We start from the raw sequence: 12315 nt of genomic DNA, 5'->3' as shown, positions 1-12315 counted from the left end.
GACACCCTTTTCTCTCATGTGAGTGACTCCCATTGGAGCCTTCATGAACTTTGACCTTTGGAGGTTTAGGCGCCCTTTGTTTAGCGCGCTCTTCTGACAAGAATTTCTTTATTTCCTCTCAGGTACACAAAATGGCTGCTTTAGAACCACAGTACGGTGGCTCTGTGTGGCCTAAATACACCTCCAAAGGGCCATGTCATTGTCACAGCCAGAGAAGGTTCTGGAACCTTCTGGCTCGTGCCAGCACCCCAGGGCACTGGCTATATAAGGCTCAGTCCCTGGCGGCCATTTTAGATTCATTTTAGATTCCAGACTTGACACCAGATTGACACCTGCCCTGTTGACCCCTGAGGTGGCTGGTAGCGCAGGCAGTAGAGCAGCAAAGGGTTGCTGGCGTTGTGTCTGACTGGCGTTCCAGTCAGCTACGTGAGAAGTGATCTAGCACCTACAGCGCCTGCCCAGCGAGTACCTCATTGCCCCCAAAGACTGTGGCCAGATTCGTGTGCCTCTCCGCCCCCCCCCGGTGGTGAATCGTGACTGATTTCACGAGTCGCGAGGCGAGAGCAAGTTCGCCGCGACCGCGATCCCTGAAGTGCCCCCCTTCGTGACAGGCGCCTCCAGTGAGGAGCTCGGACGTCTCCGAGCCCCATCAGCGTAGAGCGCTTCCTGCGCATATTGAAGGTGAGGTGGTGCGCCGGGGCGGGGAAAGGCCGGCCTTCCTTGGGCGGGACTAGCGTCTCTGCCCCTCCTCTGTGACCCGGGAGTTGTAGCTGTGGGCGGGAACCACCCCGAAGAAGGAAGTCGGAGGGAGGTCCACGGAGCCCCTGGGAACCCCGCCGCTGACGAGAGGAGAACTGTGCCCGACTACATCGTACCCCAATTGCAGCCGTTGTGAGGTGGGGTGCAGCGTTGGGAAGGAACTGTGAACCGGCATTGCTTAGAACAGCGCGAAGGTTGTGCGACTCTGCCGGCAGCCCGTTCGTCAGTCTACAGACTTTGAACTGGTGCGGCCCGAGTACTAACAGCATCTGGAAGCCCCTAAGCGCACATTGACTCCACCGACAGCAGAGGTCTCCCCCCGGTGGCAGCCGAAAGCGAAATGAAGTGTTCACTGTGTTTCCTTGCCTTTTAGATTCACGCGCATACACCCTGGTTGGTCCCAAAAGAGTCCCAAAAGTAATTCGGTACTCAGAGGAAAACCTGTATGCCCTAATCAGCACAAACTGTAAGAGTAATCTTTCCTTATTGAAACATTTGGCAAATGCAATGTCTTTGAAGTAATTAATTGGTGGCAGCGATACCAGAACATACAAGTGTTTGATAAGCCAAAACGAACCAGTATTGATTCTGTGTGCAAATGTAATAGTTATCCTATTTATTCTATATATTGAACAATATTTATTCGTGATATTTATACTATTTATTAACGCTATTCATTGACCAATGTTTATTTGTGAAATCTATCCTATTTATTAATGCTACTTATTTGTGACATTATTTATGATATTTATTCTTGAACTGAGTCCCTGAAATTGATACTGAAGGAAATGAATTTGTGCTTTTAAAATCGAACTTTCCCTCACAAATTTTTATATAAAGGAATCGTATTTTTCTACAGCAGTGGTGTGGTGTCCTCCTTTTTGGTGTGGCTGCACAGGGGATTATTATTGGGTCAAAGCCGGCTTAACACTACAGCCTTCACTTGCCTTGTCACTTGTGCCAAGCTACCCCCTTTGTGCTGGGCTTGCCCCGCGCAGGTCCAACATAAAATTGGTGCTCAGCGGGTGGGATTGCGAGCCGTGCTTGTTTTGAACCCCATAATAATTCAGGGTGCACCACAGGTACACACCCGGAGTTTTCTCCCAGCGGCCCTCAAATTCAACGTTTTGCTTTTTCCAAATTCTTTCCTGGAGGTGGGTGGAAGTGACCCTCAAAGTTCTTATCCTGGTCACCTACTTCGGGATGGTTGTCCACACTTTTCACTGACAAGATGGATTCGAAATGTCAGAGCTGGAGACCTATACTGTGGCACAGCTCAAGGATTTCTGTCAGGGGAGGGGAGTGTTTGTCAGGCGAGGGGCCAAAAGAGAGGAGCTCCGTACTAGTCTGCGAGCATGGGTGGAAGCACACGCGGAGGGAACGGTGGAGGAGGAGGAATCGGACAGAGGTACTGTCATTGATAGGACTGCGGAATGTCCCCCGGGGGTGGGTGAGATGTCAATCAGCCCCAAGGCAACCTCACGGGAGGGCAGCAGTGTGTCATCGAGAGGGTTGTCAGAAACCGAGTTAGCTGACAGGAGAGACGAAAGACTGTTAAGGTGGGAAATAGAAAAAATGGAGTTGGAAGAAAGGAGGGAGGGGAGGAGGTTGGAACATGAGTCCAAGCTGGAGATGGAAAGGAAAAGGATGGAACACGAGTTCAAGCTACGAGAACTCGACCTCCAGGCCCACAACATCGCTCCGCAGGGTGTCGAGTCAAAGGAATTTGCCAGGGAGCCCAGGCCTCATTTACCTAAGGATGTAGTCGACAGTTACACCGCTGGAGACCTAGTTTTTATTATGAGATTATTATAAATGTATATTGAAACAATATGCCCATCAAGTAATTTGTGTATTTCTTGTTTTATTTAATATTTAAGTTTGATGCATAACCATCAGTGACTCGGTGTTAGAATACCGTAATACGGAATTGTTAGAAAAAGGTGTTAATTTTGTACCAGAGCACTGTACGAAGATATTCGCAAAATGTTTTTAATGATGAATGAATATGTTTTATGAAAATAAATTTTGAGAAATTCAAATCTAAACTAGTGTGGTGCAATTAGAACTCTTAGTGTCACGGCTAAAAACAAAAGTAACTCAATATGCATGTAGGCCTGTTGGTCACTAATACAAAAGCCTAATTACACAGAAAGGAAAACTTTTTTCTGATTATTGCATACCCGGTCCTTTCTGGTTTCTGGGAAACTCTCTTCTTTGCAAGAACACCGCTGGAGACGACATAGCCAAGTGGCTAACAGCCTATGAGGTCTCCTTAAGAGCCCATGGGATCCATGAGAAGCATTGGGGTAGTGGATTATACCGGTACATGCCTCCGACAGGTAGGGATGCCCTATTGGCCCTAGGCCGGGAGGAGCAGGTAGACTAGCCCGCCATGAAGGTGGCGCTCATCAGAAAGTTTGGGTTGACCCCAGAGAAATACCGGCAAAGGTTCAGGGGCAGCCACAAACTGAGCTCACAGAATTGGGTTGACTTCCTGGATTATGCCAAGAAAGCCCTAGATGGGTGGGTCCAAGGTAGTGAGGTGGAAGACTATCGAGGGTTGTACAACCTAATACTCAAGGAACATCTACTCGAGAAATGTCTTCCCGAGCTGAGGCAACACCTGGTAGACAGCAAACTTACTTGCCCCCGTAAGCTTGCTGAGGAGGCAGACATTTGGGTAAGTACCCGAGTGTCTACGAGGGGGACGGGAGGAGATTCTCAGAAGTCCGGACAGGGCGCTCCTCAGAAGAAAGGGGGAGAAGATAACAAGAAACAGGAGTTCTCCAAAGGCCCTCAAAATAACTTTAAGGGGAAAAGTCACTTTTCCAATTCTAAGGCTATTCTGCAGAAGAACCCTAATCCTGGCCAGAGTCAGCAGCCAAGGGTTATCCATTGCTTTGAGTGCTGTGGTATTGGACATTATAAGGGAGACGTGAAATGCCCAAAGAGGCCACCCCCTCCCACTGGAGGAAAGACCCTGGGAGTCGCTAGTGTAGCGCTCGGGGAGGAGATCCCTGGGTGATCGGGAGATGGTTCCAAAGATCCAGGTGCCCTCGAATACTACCAAGTATGGGCAGTGGGTCACCATCAATGGCCATAGAGGGGAAGCTCTGAGAGATACAGGAGCCAGTATGACTATGGTAAGGAGTCATCTGGTGTCCTCGGAGCAGGTGATTCCAGGCGTACTTCATCCAGCCGCGATGGCTGACGGCAGAATGGGCCACTATCCTGTAGCCGAGGTTCCCTTTGAGTGGGGAGGGGTTGCAGGTTCACTTCGAGTTGCCGTAAGCCCCGCCGTGCCAGTTGATTGTCTGCTGGGTAATGATATGGAGCACAATGCTTGTAAGGAGGTGGAATACCGGACTCATACTGAGATGCTGGGCACACCTGCTTGGGCCTGTGTGAGTACCAGGTCTGCGGCTGCTCGGGAGGAGAAGTCGCGTGGGTTGGAGCCTGGAACAATGGCCCACCCAGCTGCTGATGAGGGAGCGTCTCGAGGACAGGAGGAGCTTGCCTCGATGTCCATGCCCCGTGAGACGGATAGGCCACCTGTGGAGGTGGACCCGGAGTCCGCAGAGGAGGACATGGTTCCGTTGGGGGACTTGCCTATCCCCGCTGAGTGGCGAGTGGAAGGGGGACCATCCAGGGAGGAACTAAGCAAGGGACAGAGGGAATGTCCCACCCTCGAGGGTCTGAGGCAACAGGCTGAAGCTCAGGCAGCAGGTAACAAGTCTGGGAACTATCGTGTTTACTGGGAGGATGGTCTCCTCTACAGTGAACCCAGGGCACCAGTGCACGGATTGTCACGGGCCCTGGTAGTCCCACAGTGTTACCGAGCCTTCCTATTAGAGTTGGCTCATGAGATTCCCTTGGCAGGACACTTGGGTCAGGACAAGACTTTTGCCCGGCTTGTCCCCCACTTTTATTGGCCTCGAATGTGGGTGGCGTCTGACGCATACTGTCGGTCGTGCGTGTCATGCCAAGCCAGTGGGAAAACAGGGATGAAGCTGAAAGCTCCCCTGGAACCACTTCCCGTCGTTGGCACCCCCTTTGAAAGGGTGGGCATCGACATTGCTGGGCCCCTAGATCCACCGACATCATCCGGTCACAGGTTTATCCTGCCGAAAGCGAAATGAAGTGTTCACTGTGTTTCCTTGCCTTTTAGATTCACGCGCATACACCCTGGTTGGTCCCAAAAGAGTCCCAAAAGTAATTCGGTACTCAGAGGAAAACCTGTATGCTCTAATCAGCACAAACTGTAAGAGTAATCTTTCCTTATTGAAACATTTGGCAAATGCAAGGTCTTTGAAGTAATTAATTGGTGGCAGCGATACCAGAACATACAAGTGTTTGATAAGCCAAAACGAACCAGTATTGATTCTGTGTGCAAATGTAATAGTTATCCTATTTATTCTATATATTGAACAATATTTATTCGTGATATTTATACTATTTATTAACGCTATTCATTGACCAATGTTTATTTGTGAAATCTATCCTATTTATTAATGCTACTTATTTGTGAGATTATTTATGATATTTATTCTTGAACTGAGTCCCTAAAATTAATACTGAAGGAAATGAATTTGTGCTTTTAAAATCGAACTTTCCCTCACAAATTTTTATATAAAGGAATCGTATTTTTCTACAGCAGTGGTGTGGTGTCCTTTTTGGTGTGGCTGCACAGGGGGTTATTATTGGGTCAAAGCCGGCTTAACACTACAGCCTTCACTTGCCTCGTCACTTGTGCCAAGCTACCCCCTTTGTGCTGGGCTTGCCCCGCGCAGGTCCAACAGCAGTGTTTAAATATGTCTCTGCTTTTTAAACCAGAGATATATTTAAACAGTGGTGTTCCATTCTGTTACCATTTTTCCCAGCTATGATACAAAGGACAAAACAAGCTAGTGACCATTACAGAGTGTTGACTGCCCCTCATTTTTTCCCACCGATTAAAACAAAGCACTGCTATCAGCATAATGCTTTGTTTGGACAGAACCTTGTGCCCCCCCACCCTCCTGCTACTCCCCCGCCCCCTGGGATAACCTGAGGCCCCCCTCGGGGGGCCACCCCTCAGTTTGAAGACCCCTGCCTTAAGGTGTAAGAATACAGAAATATGCAGACAGGAAAAAGGGCAATTCTGTGATAAGTCACAAACGTAAGGGGATACATAAATATGTTACTAATATATAGGTGCAAGTAAACCCTCCTGTCACTCAATGTATTTATTTATTTATTTATACAATTTCTAAAGCGCACTACCACCTAACAGGCATCTTGGCGCTAGTAACTCAGAGACCATGTCAACACAGAAGGGGGCTAAAGCACAGGCCTAGTTCTTAGGGAATAACCAAGTTTTAAGGTTCTTTCTGAAAGCAAGAAGATCCTTGTGTTGCCTCAGTTCAAAAGGTAAAGTGTTCCACAGCCTGGCCGCAGCCACCCCAAATGATCTGCCACCAGCTCTAACTTTTTTAAAACGTGGGACTTTTATTAACATGCCTGTCGATGAGCGGAGCGCTCTGCCCGGAACGTACCATTCAAATTTGTGCTGGAAAGAGACCGGTCCTTTTCCATGCAGGGCTTTAAATACTAGGCACAGAGATTTGAATTTAATTCTTTGTGTCACGGGGAGCCAGTGCAGCTCCGCCAGTGCTCCAGAGGCGGAGGACCTCCTTAACCATCCTAATACCAATTTAGCAGCGGCAGATTGCATCCGCTGTAGCCTGTCTAGCAGGAATTTGGGAGCCTCAAGGAGAAGAGCATTACAATAGTCCACCCGACTAAGTATCGTGCTCCGTGCTATCAGGAGGCGGCTTGATGGGGTAAGAGGAAAAATCTTCTTCAGAGAGCGAATAATCGCCAGGCAGCAGCTCACCACCTTCCCCACGTGCGCCTCCAGGGAGAAGTTACAGTCAAATGTTACCCCCAAGTTACGAACGGTTTTAACCGGCTGGCCGGGATTGGGAAACTTTGGGGGCCACAGGTTCATGTGGGACTTAGGGGGCCTCCTGTGTTCCTACGCGTCTCAAATTGCATCAGCTCAGTTTTTGCTATATTAAACTGAAGAGAATTCTCCTTCAGCCACTGTGACATGTCTTCTAAACATCTGTGAAACTCCTCTACTGAGATGGACTGCTCTCCCTCCTGCTCTCCCTCCAGGGAGAGAATAAGTTGCGCATCATCAGCGTAGTTGATGACTTAGATGTTATAGCGCTTGATGATCGTCAGCAAGGGTCTCAAATAGACATTAAAAAGAATGGGGCTGATGGCCGAGCCCGGAGGCACCCCATGTGAGACATGAGTAAAGGCAGATTGGTAAGGAGGAAGGGACACCGCTTGCTGTCTCCCTGAGAGAAAGGAGTGAAACCATCTAAGGGCCACTCCCGTGACTCCCACCTCACTCAACCGGTTCAGAAGGATGTTGTGGTTGACCGTCTCGAAGGCGGCAGACAGGTCCAGCAGAATCAACACTGCTGCCTGGCCCCTGTCTGTCCGCCTCCGAAGCTCGTCCATTATGGTCACCAATGCCGTCTCAGTACCATGAGCCGGTCGAAACCCGAACTGCTCCTCCTCCAGATGTTTAGCCTGTTCTAAGTGCGCGGACAGTGTGCCACTCACTACCCGTTCCACTACCTTGGCCGGGAAAGGGAGAAGAGATATTGGTCTAAAATTCTTTAGACATTCGGGATCAAGGGAGGCTTTTTTAAGCAATGGCGTTACCAGCGCCTGCTTCCACTGACTAGGAACCACCCCTTCTGCAAGAGACTGATTACAGATCTTACACAGCAGTGGGAAGAGTTCTGCCCTGAATTCCTTCCAGATTTTACAAGGCAGTGGGTCCAAGGGGGAGCTTGACACAATGCTGTCCGTTAACTTGTAAAAGTCCTCAATCTGAAGGAGGGGAAAATCAGAGAGAGCCCCCAAGGCAGCCTCCACCATACTGTCATTCCCTGTCAGTCCACCTTTGTCCTTGATGAGGACCAGCTGTTCATTTCTGTTAGACCTGTCTGCTTCTGAGAGTCCCCTCACACTATGATTTATTTTGTTTCCCCGTGCCTCTTAAAATTTGTCGCTTTTTCTTTGTCTACCAGGACCTTTTTGTGTGTTGTCCCATGGGGCTAGATGCTCTTTGATGCCCAGTTGCTCACCAAGTTCCTGGCACCTATGTACAAGGCGCCTGACTGAACCGGTGGCATAACCAACTGGGGTTGTCAACCCTAAAATGGTGGACACCATTGTCCCCTATGAGAGTGACTCCCATTGGAGCCCCTCTGACCTCTGACCCTTTGAAGGTTTTGGCGCACTTTGTGTAACCTGCAAACCTGACAGGAATCCCCTCAGGAGTTACAAGTACACAAAATGGCTGCCTTAGGAAGCCCAGTACGGTGGCTCCTAATGACCAAAAAGATACCTTGAAAGGGCCATGTCATTGACATAGCCAGGGAAGGTTCTAGAACCTTCTGGCTCGTGCTGGCATCCTAGGGCACTGGCTATAAAAGGCCCAGTCCCTGGCGGCCATGTGAAGAATGATCAAAGAACACCAGAAGAAGAGGACTTGACCCCAGATTGACACCTGCCCTGTTAACCCCCTGAGGCAGCTGATAGCGCAGGCAGAAGAGCAGCAGAGGTTGCTGGCGTGGACCCTGACTGGCGTTCCAGTCAGAAGCGTGAGCAGTGACCTCTAGCCTTCAGCGCCTGGTCAGCGAGTGCCCAATTGCCCCTCAGGGACTTTGGCCATAGTTAGAGCCTCCCCGCCCCCCAGTGGTGAGATCGCAACTGCAACTCTTAAAAGTGCCACCTTCAACTTAAGTGCCTCCTGGCGGGCGTTCGGACGTCTCCGAACCCACCGCCGTCGACGGGCTGTTTGTGGATAGAAGGTGAGGTGCTGCGCTGGGGCGGGGAAAGGCTGGCCTTCATTTGGGCGAGATTACTGTCTCTGCCCTGCCCGAGTGACTTGGGAGCTGGTGTGTGGGCGGGAACCCCCCCCCGTGAGTGAGCTCGGAGGGAGGATCGCGGAGCCCCTGGAACCCCCCTTCGCCCTTGGGAGAAGTGCCATACTGACTGGAGCGCTTACCGGCGCCGCCGAAGTGAGGTCCGTCTCTACCCCTGAAGTTGCCGCGTTGTTGTGGAACTGTGATGCGGTCTCATTTTGAACTGTGCGCGCAGGTGTTTTGGCCCCTCCGGCAGCCCGTTCGACGGTCCCAAGACTCGTGAACTGGAGCCGCCTTCGGAAACCCCGCCTGCGCTGACAGAAGCGCACAGACTCCTCCGGCAGCAGTAGCATTGAACCGGATGGCCGCGGAGTGTAATTGCCATAGTCATTTTATGCCTTTATCTTCCAGATATACGCGCAATGAGTTGTGAGTGCAACTAAGGGATTATCACGCGTATCTTGTGCCCTGAGAGCCCGAACCCGTCAACACTTCAAAAACTGTAAGAGCACACATTCCGCATTGAATGACAAACGTAATGTGTTTACCCTGAAAGTGATTAATTGGTGGCAGCGATACCAGAATGACCCTGTGATATTTATGTGAAACGATCAGTATCTAACCTGCTAGGAAACTGTCCAGTCATTGCTGATATTTATTCCAGTCATTGCTGATATTTATTCCAGTCATTGCTGATATTTATTCCAGTCATTGCTGATATTTATTCCAGTCATTGCTGATATTTATTCTAATGTATTGAATCCTGATATTTATCCAGTATATTTATTTATTAGAGTCCAACTATTTATTCCCGAGAAATCAGTACACAGCTAATCAAACCCATGCAAGAAATGTGAATGTGATTACCTAAGTGAACTTACTTCAAACCCAGAGAACTTTTACATAAACGAAACGTATTTTTCTATAACAGTGGTGTGGTGTCCTTCTTTTTGTGTGGTGTGCAGGGAGTTATTATTTGGTCAACACAACAGCCTTCTACCGCCTTGTCACTCAAGCCAAGCTACCCCCCTTTGTGTTGGGCTTTCCTATCGCAGGTCCAACAATTTCTTACTATCGACGGCTCTGATGCCTTCCCCAACTCTTCAATGATAGAGGCAACTTTATCATGAAAGAAGTTGGCAAGATAATCACAGAGCCTCTGAGATGGCAGGATGTCATTTTCACAACACTCAGGTTTGGTCAGGCTATTGAGAATTTTAAAAATACAACGAGAACTATTTGAGGCCCTGAGTATCGCTGAGGCGAAGAAGTCAGCCTTCGTTCTTTTAATGACCTTCCTATATTTTTGCTCTCCAGGCCTTTTTGTCCTAAATTAAATATTTCTGTCTCCAGATTCTCTCGGCCCGATTACAATCAAGCTTCAGTTTTTTCAATTCCTCCCCAAACCAGGGGGCAGATGGCCTCCCCTTACTCTGAAAGGATTTACAAGGCACAGTGAGTCATACAGATTTGGACACAAAGCACATACACTATTGGCAAGAGCATTAGACATTAATCAAAAAAAGAGAAAGAAGAGTGTCACTAAGGACACTTGCGATTCAACGTCTGAAGGACAGGCGCTCTCAAAGAATTCTACTCAAAATAAATCAAGCGGGAGCTTGAATCACACACACAATAGAAGACATACAGTTCTTTTGAGGCTATCTCACCCTAGTATAATTAATAAGACGACGGAGGATTTGTGGAACACACTGAAGAAGAAGAAGGCAAAAAACAACGTAAATGAATTGAAGTCTCATAAGGCTGGTGGGGCCAGACAACTAAGAGGGCATTTTTAAAACCTTCATAAACACTTTATCCTTAAGCCGGACACAGTTGTTCCAAGCAACTGGAAGACAGGCATGGAATCTCTCAAGAGCTGGGATAAGCCACAGAAAAGGCTCAATCTGAACTACCATAGACCTATTCCCTTGCATTTTATTAATGAAAACATTCACTCACATCCAGCAGGAGATGCTGTTTGCAAGTTCACCAGGCCAGAAAAAGCAGCTGGGCAATTTCCAGGCTGTGCTTTGATAATCAAATTATCCCTTACGCTCACTTACCTTATTGAATCTAGCAAAGGGGTAGTCCTTGCCCTCTTCTGCAGCGCGCCTCCAGTGGTAGAAGAGGGCCCCATCCTTCCTCGCTGGGTTGGCAAAGGGCATCCACTTCCATGGACGGACCTTTTTGCAGCCTAGCTTCGCCTTCACTGTGCGGTATCCATGTGTGGTATCACTCGGCAGCAGTGGGGGAGCATCCCTGTATTTTAAAAAGCCAAATACAGACTCAAACACATTCCTACATTTCAGAGTCTGTAAGGTGTAACATTAGTGTAGAGCTTTGTCGTTGCGCGTGCTGCAAAATAACTTCAAACATATCCTGGCCCTCTTACATTTTGTTGCTGTCTTTACTTCCAGAGTTTTTGCTCTCATCTCAACGTTTTTCCTAAGATTACACCCGACATCTGTCAAGTAACATCTCACAACCCTTTTCTGTATCACAACTCCAAAATATTACCTCTATGAATTGATGCTCTGGATATAAATGTGTGTCTCCAGAAAGCCCTCCCCATGCTCTCCACTGATATGCAAACAAATAAGCTTGTATGTCAAAACTGGCTTGGAGACTCAGTGTATTGTCATGAACAACTGGATGCATTCTGGAATTTGATGGCGTTTACATCTAAACCCAGAGATATCCAAGCATCACTCGGAACCTACCTGACTCTACATGGGTAGTAGGAGTCCTCAATGTCAGCTGTCAGAGCCAGTGTGACTGACCAACATTTCTACCGATAGAGGCAGCTATTGCTTTCTCAGTTAGGGGCTGGTGGAATAATGGGTAAAATGAAAACTGAGCTCATTGAGATTGGGTATATCGAGTTTGAAAGGATGTATTATGGAACCATGCATTCAGTAGTAATGCATGCTGTTCCAATGCGCTCGTTATAATGTGAATGCCGTTACTACGTATCACCACATGTTTTTTAGTTTTTACAATGAGTATGCCTTTACCACGCTTGCTTTTCCACCAAATTCCGTTGTAAAAGCAGGAATGATTTTATATGTAATGTAATGTAATGTATGTATACTTGTAAAGCGCACTGTTACCTCGTTACGTGGTGTCCTGGCGCTGTATACCGCGGGGGAACCCGTCCTGGCTTTCCCTATGAGAGGGCACCCCAAGTAGAAGCCAGGCTCCCTGGCGTTGCTAGGGCCGTTGTGGAGATTAAGCAAGCTATTGCCCAGAGTTGCAGAGTGGGACCCATGGTTAGCGTAGGCACCTCAGCGAGAATTATCGAGTCCGCGGACATTGACCCAAGACCCTGCCGCGTCGGGAATTGAACCCTGGTCCCGGGCCGACCTCTGCTTCAGGGTCTGCCGCTTCTAACCGGTGAGCCACACTTCTCTATATCTCTTCTCTATATATGTGATCAAGGCCGTTGTACCGGCCAAAACGCGTCATGGCAGGCAGCAGAGAGAAATAAAAATATTCTTCTGTTGCCACTACGAGGAATGCGCTCGATCCTTTTCACCGCATCAGGAGGTTCAGGAATGTTTGTATATATATAAATATATATCAGGCCTGAAACCTATGGTTTTTTCAGTGAATTTGCAAG

General features: G+C 48.4%; 1 protein-coding gene across 5 annotated transcripts in view; it reads right to left on the bottom strand.

Moving 5' to 3' along the window:
• Positions 1-12315, bottom strand: part of DMAP1 (DNA methyltransferase 1 associated protein 1) — a 588998-nt gene that overhangs the window by 465789 nt on the left and 110894 nt on the right. For all 5 annotated transcript variants that reach the window (XM_078663550.1, XM_078663471.1, XM_078663703.1 and 2 more), the window contains exon 5: positions 10760-10955. In XM_078663550.1, coding sequence (XP_078519676.1) covers positions 10760-10955 — 196 coding nt within the window. The remainder of the gene's footprint in view (positions 1-10759; positions 10956-12315) is intronic.

The sequence above is a fragment of the Lissotriton helveticus genome, chromosome 1_1 (genome assembly GCF_964261635.1).
Source record: "Lissotriton helveticus chromosome 1_1, aLisHel1.1, whole genome shotgun sequence".
NCBI lineage: Eukaryota > Metazoa > Chordata > Amphibia > Caudata > Salamandridae > Lissotriton > Lissotriton helveticus.
Note: the sequence above shows the minus strand (reverse complement) of the source record. Positions and strands in the feature narration are given on the sequence as shown.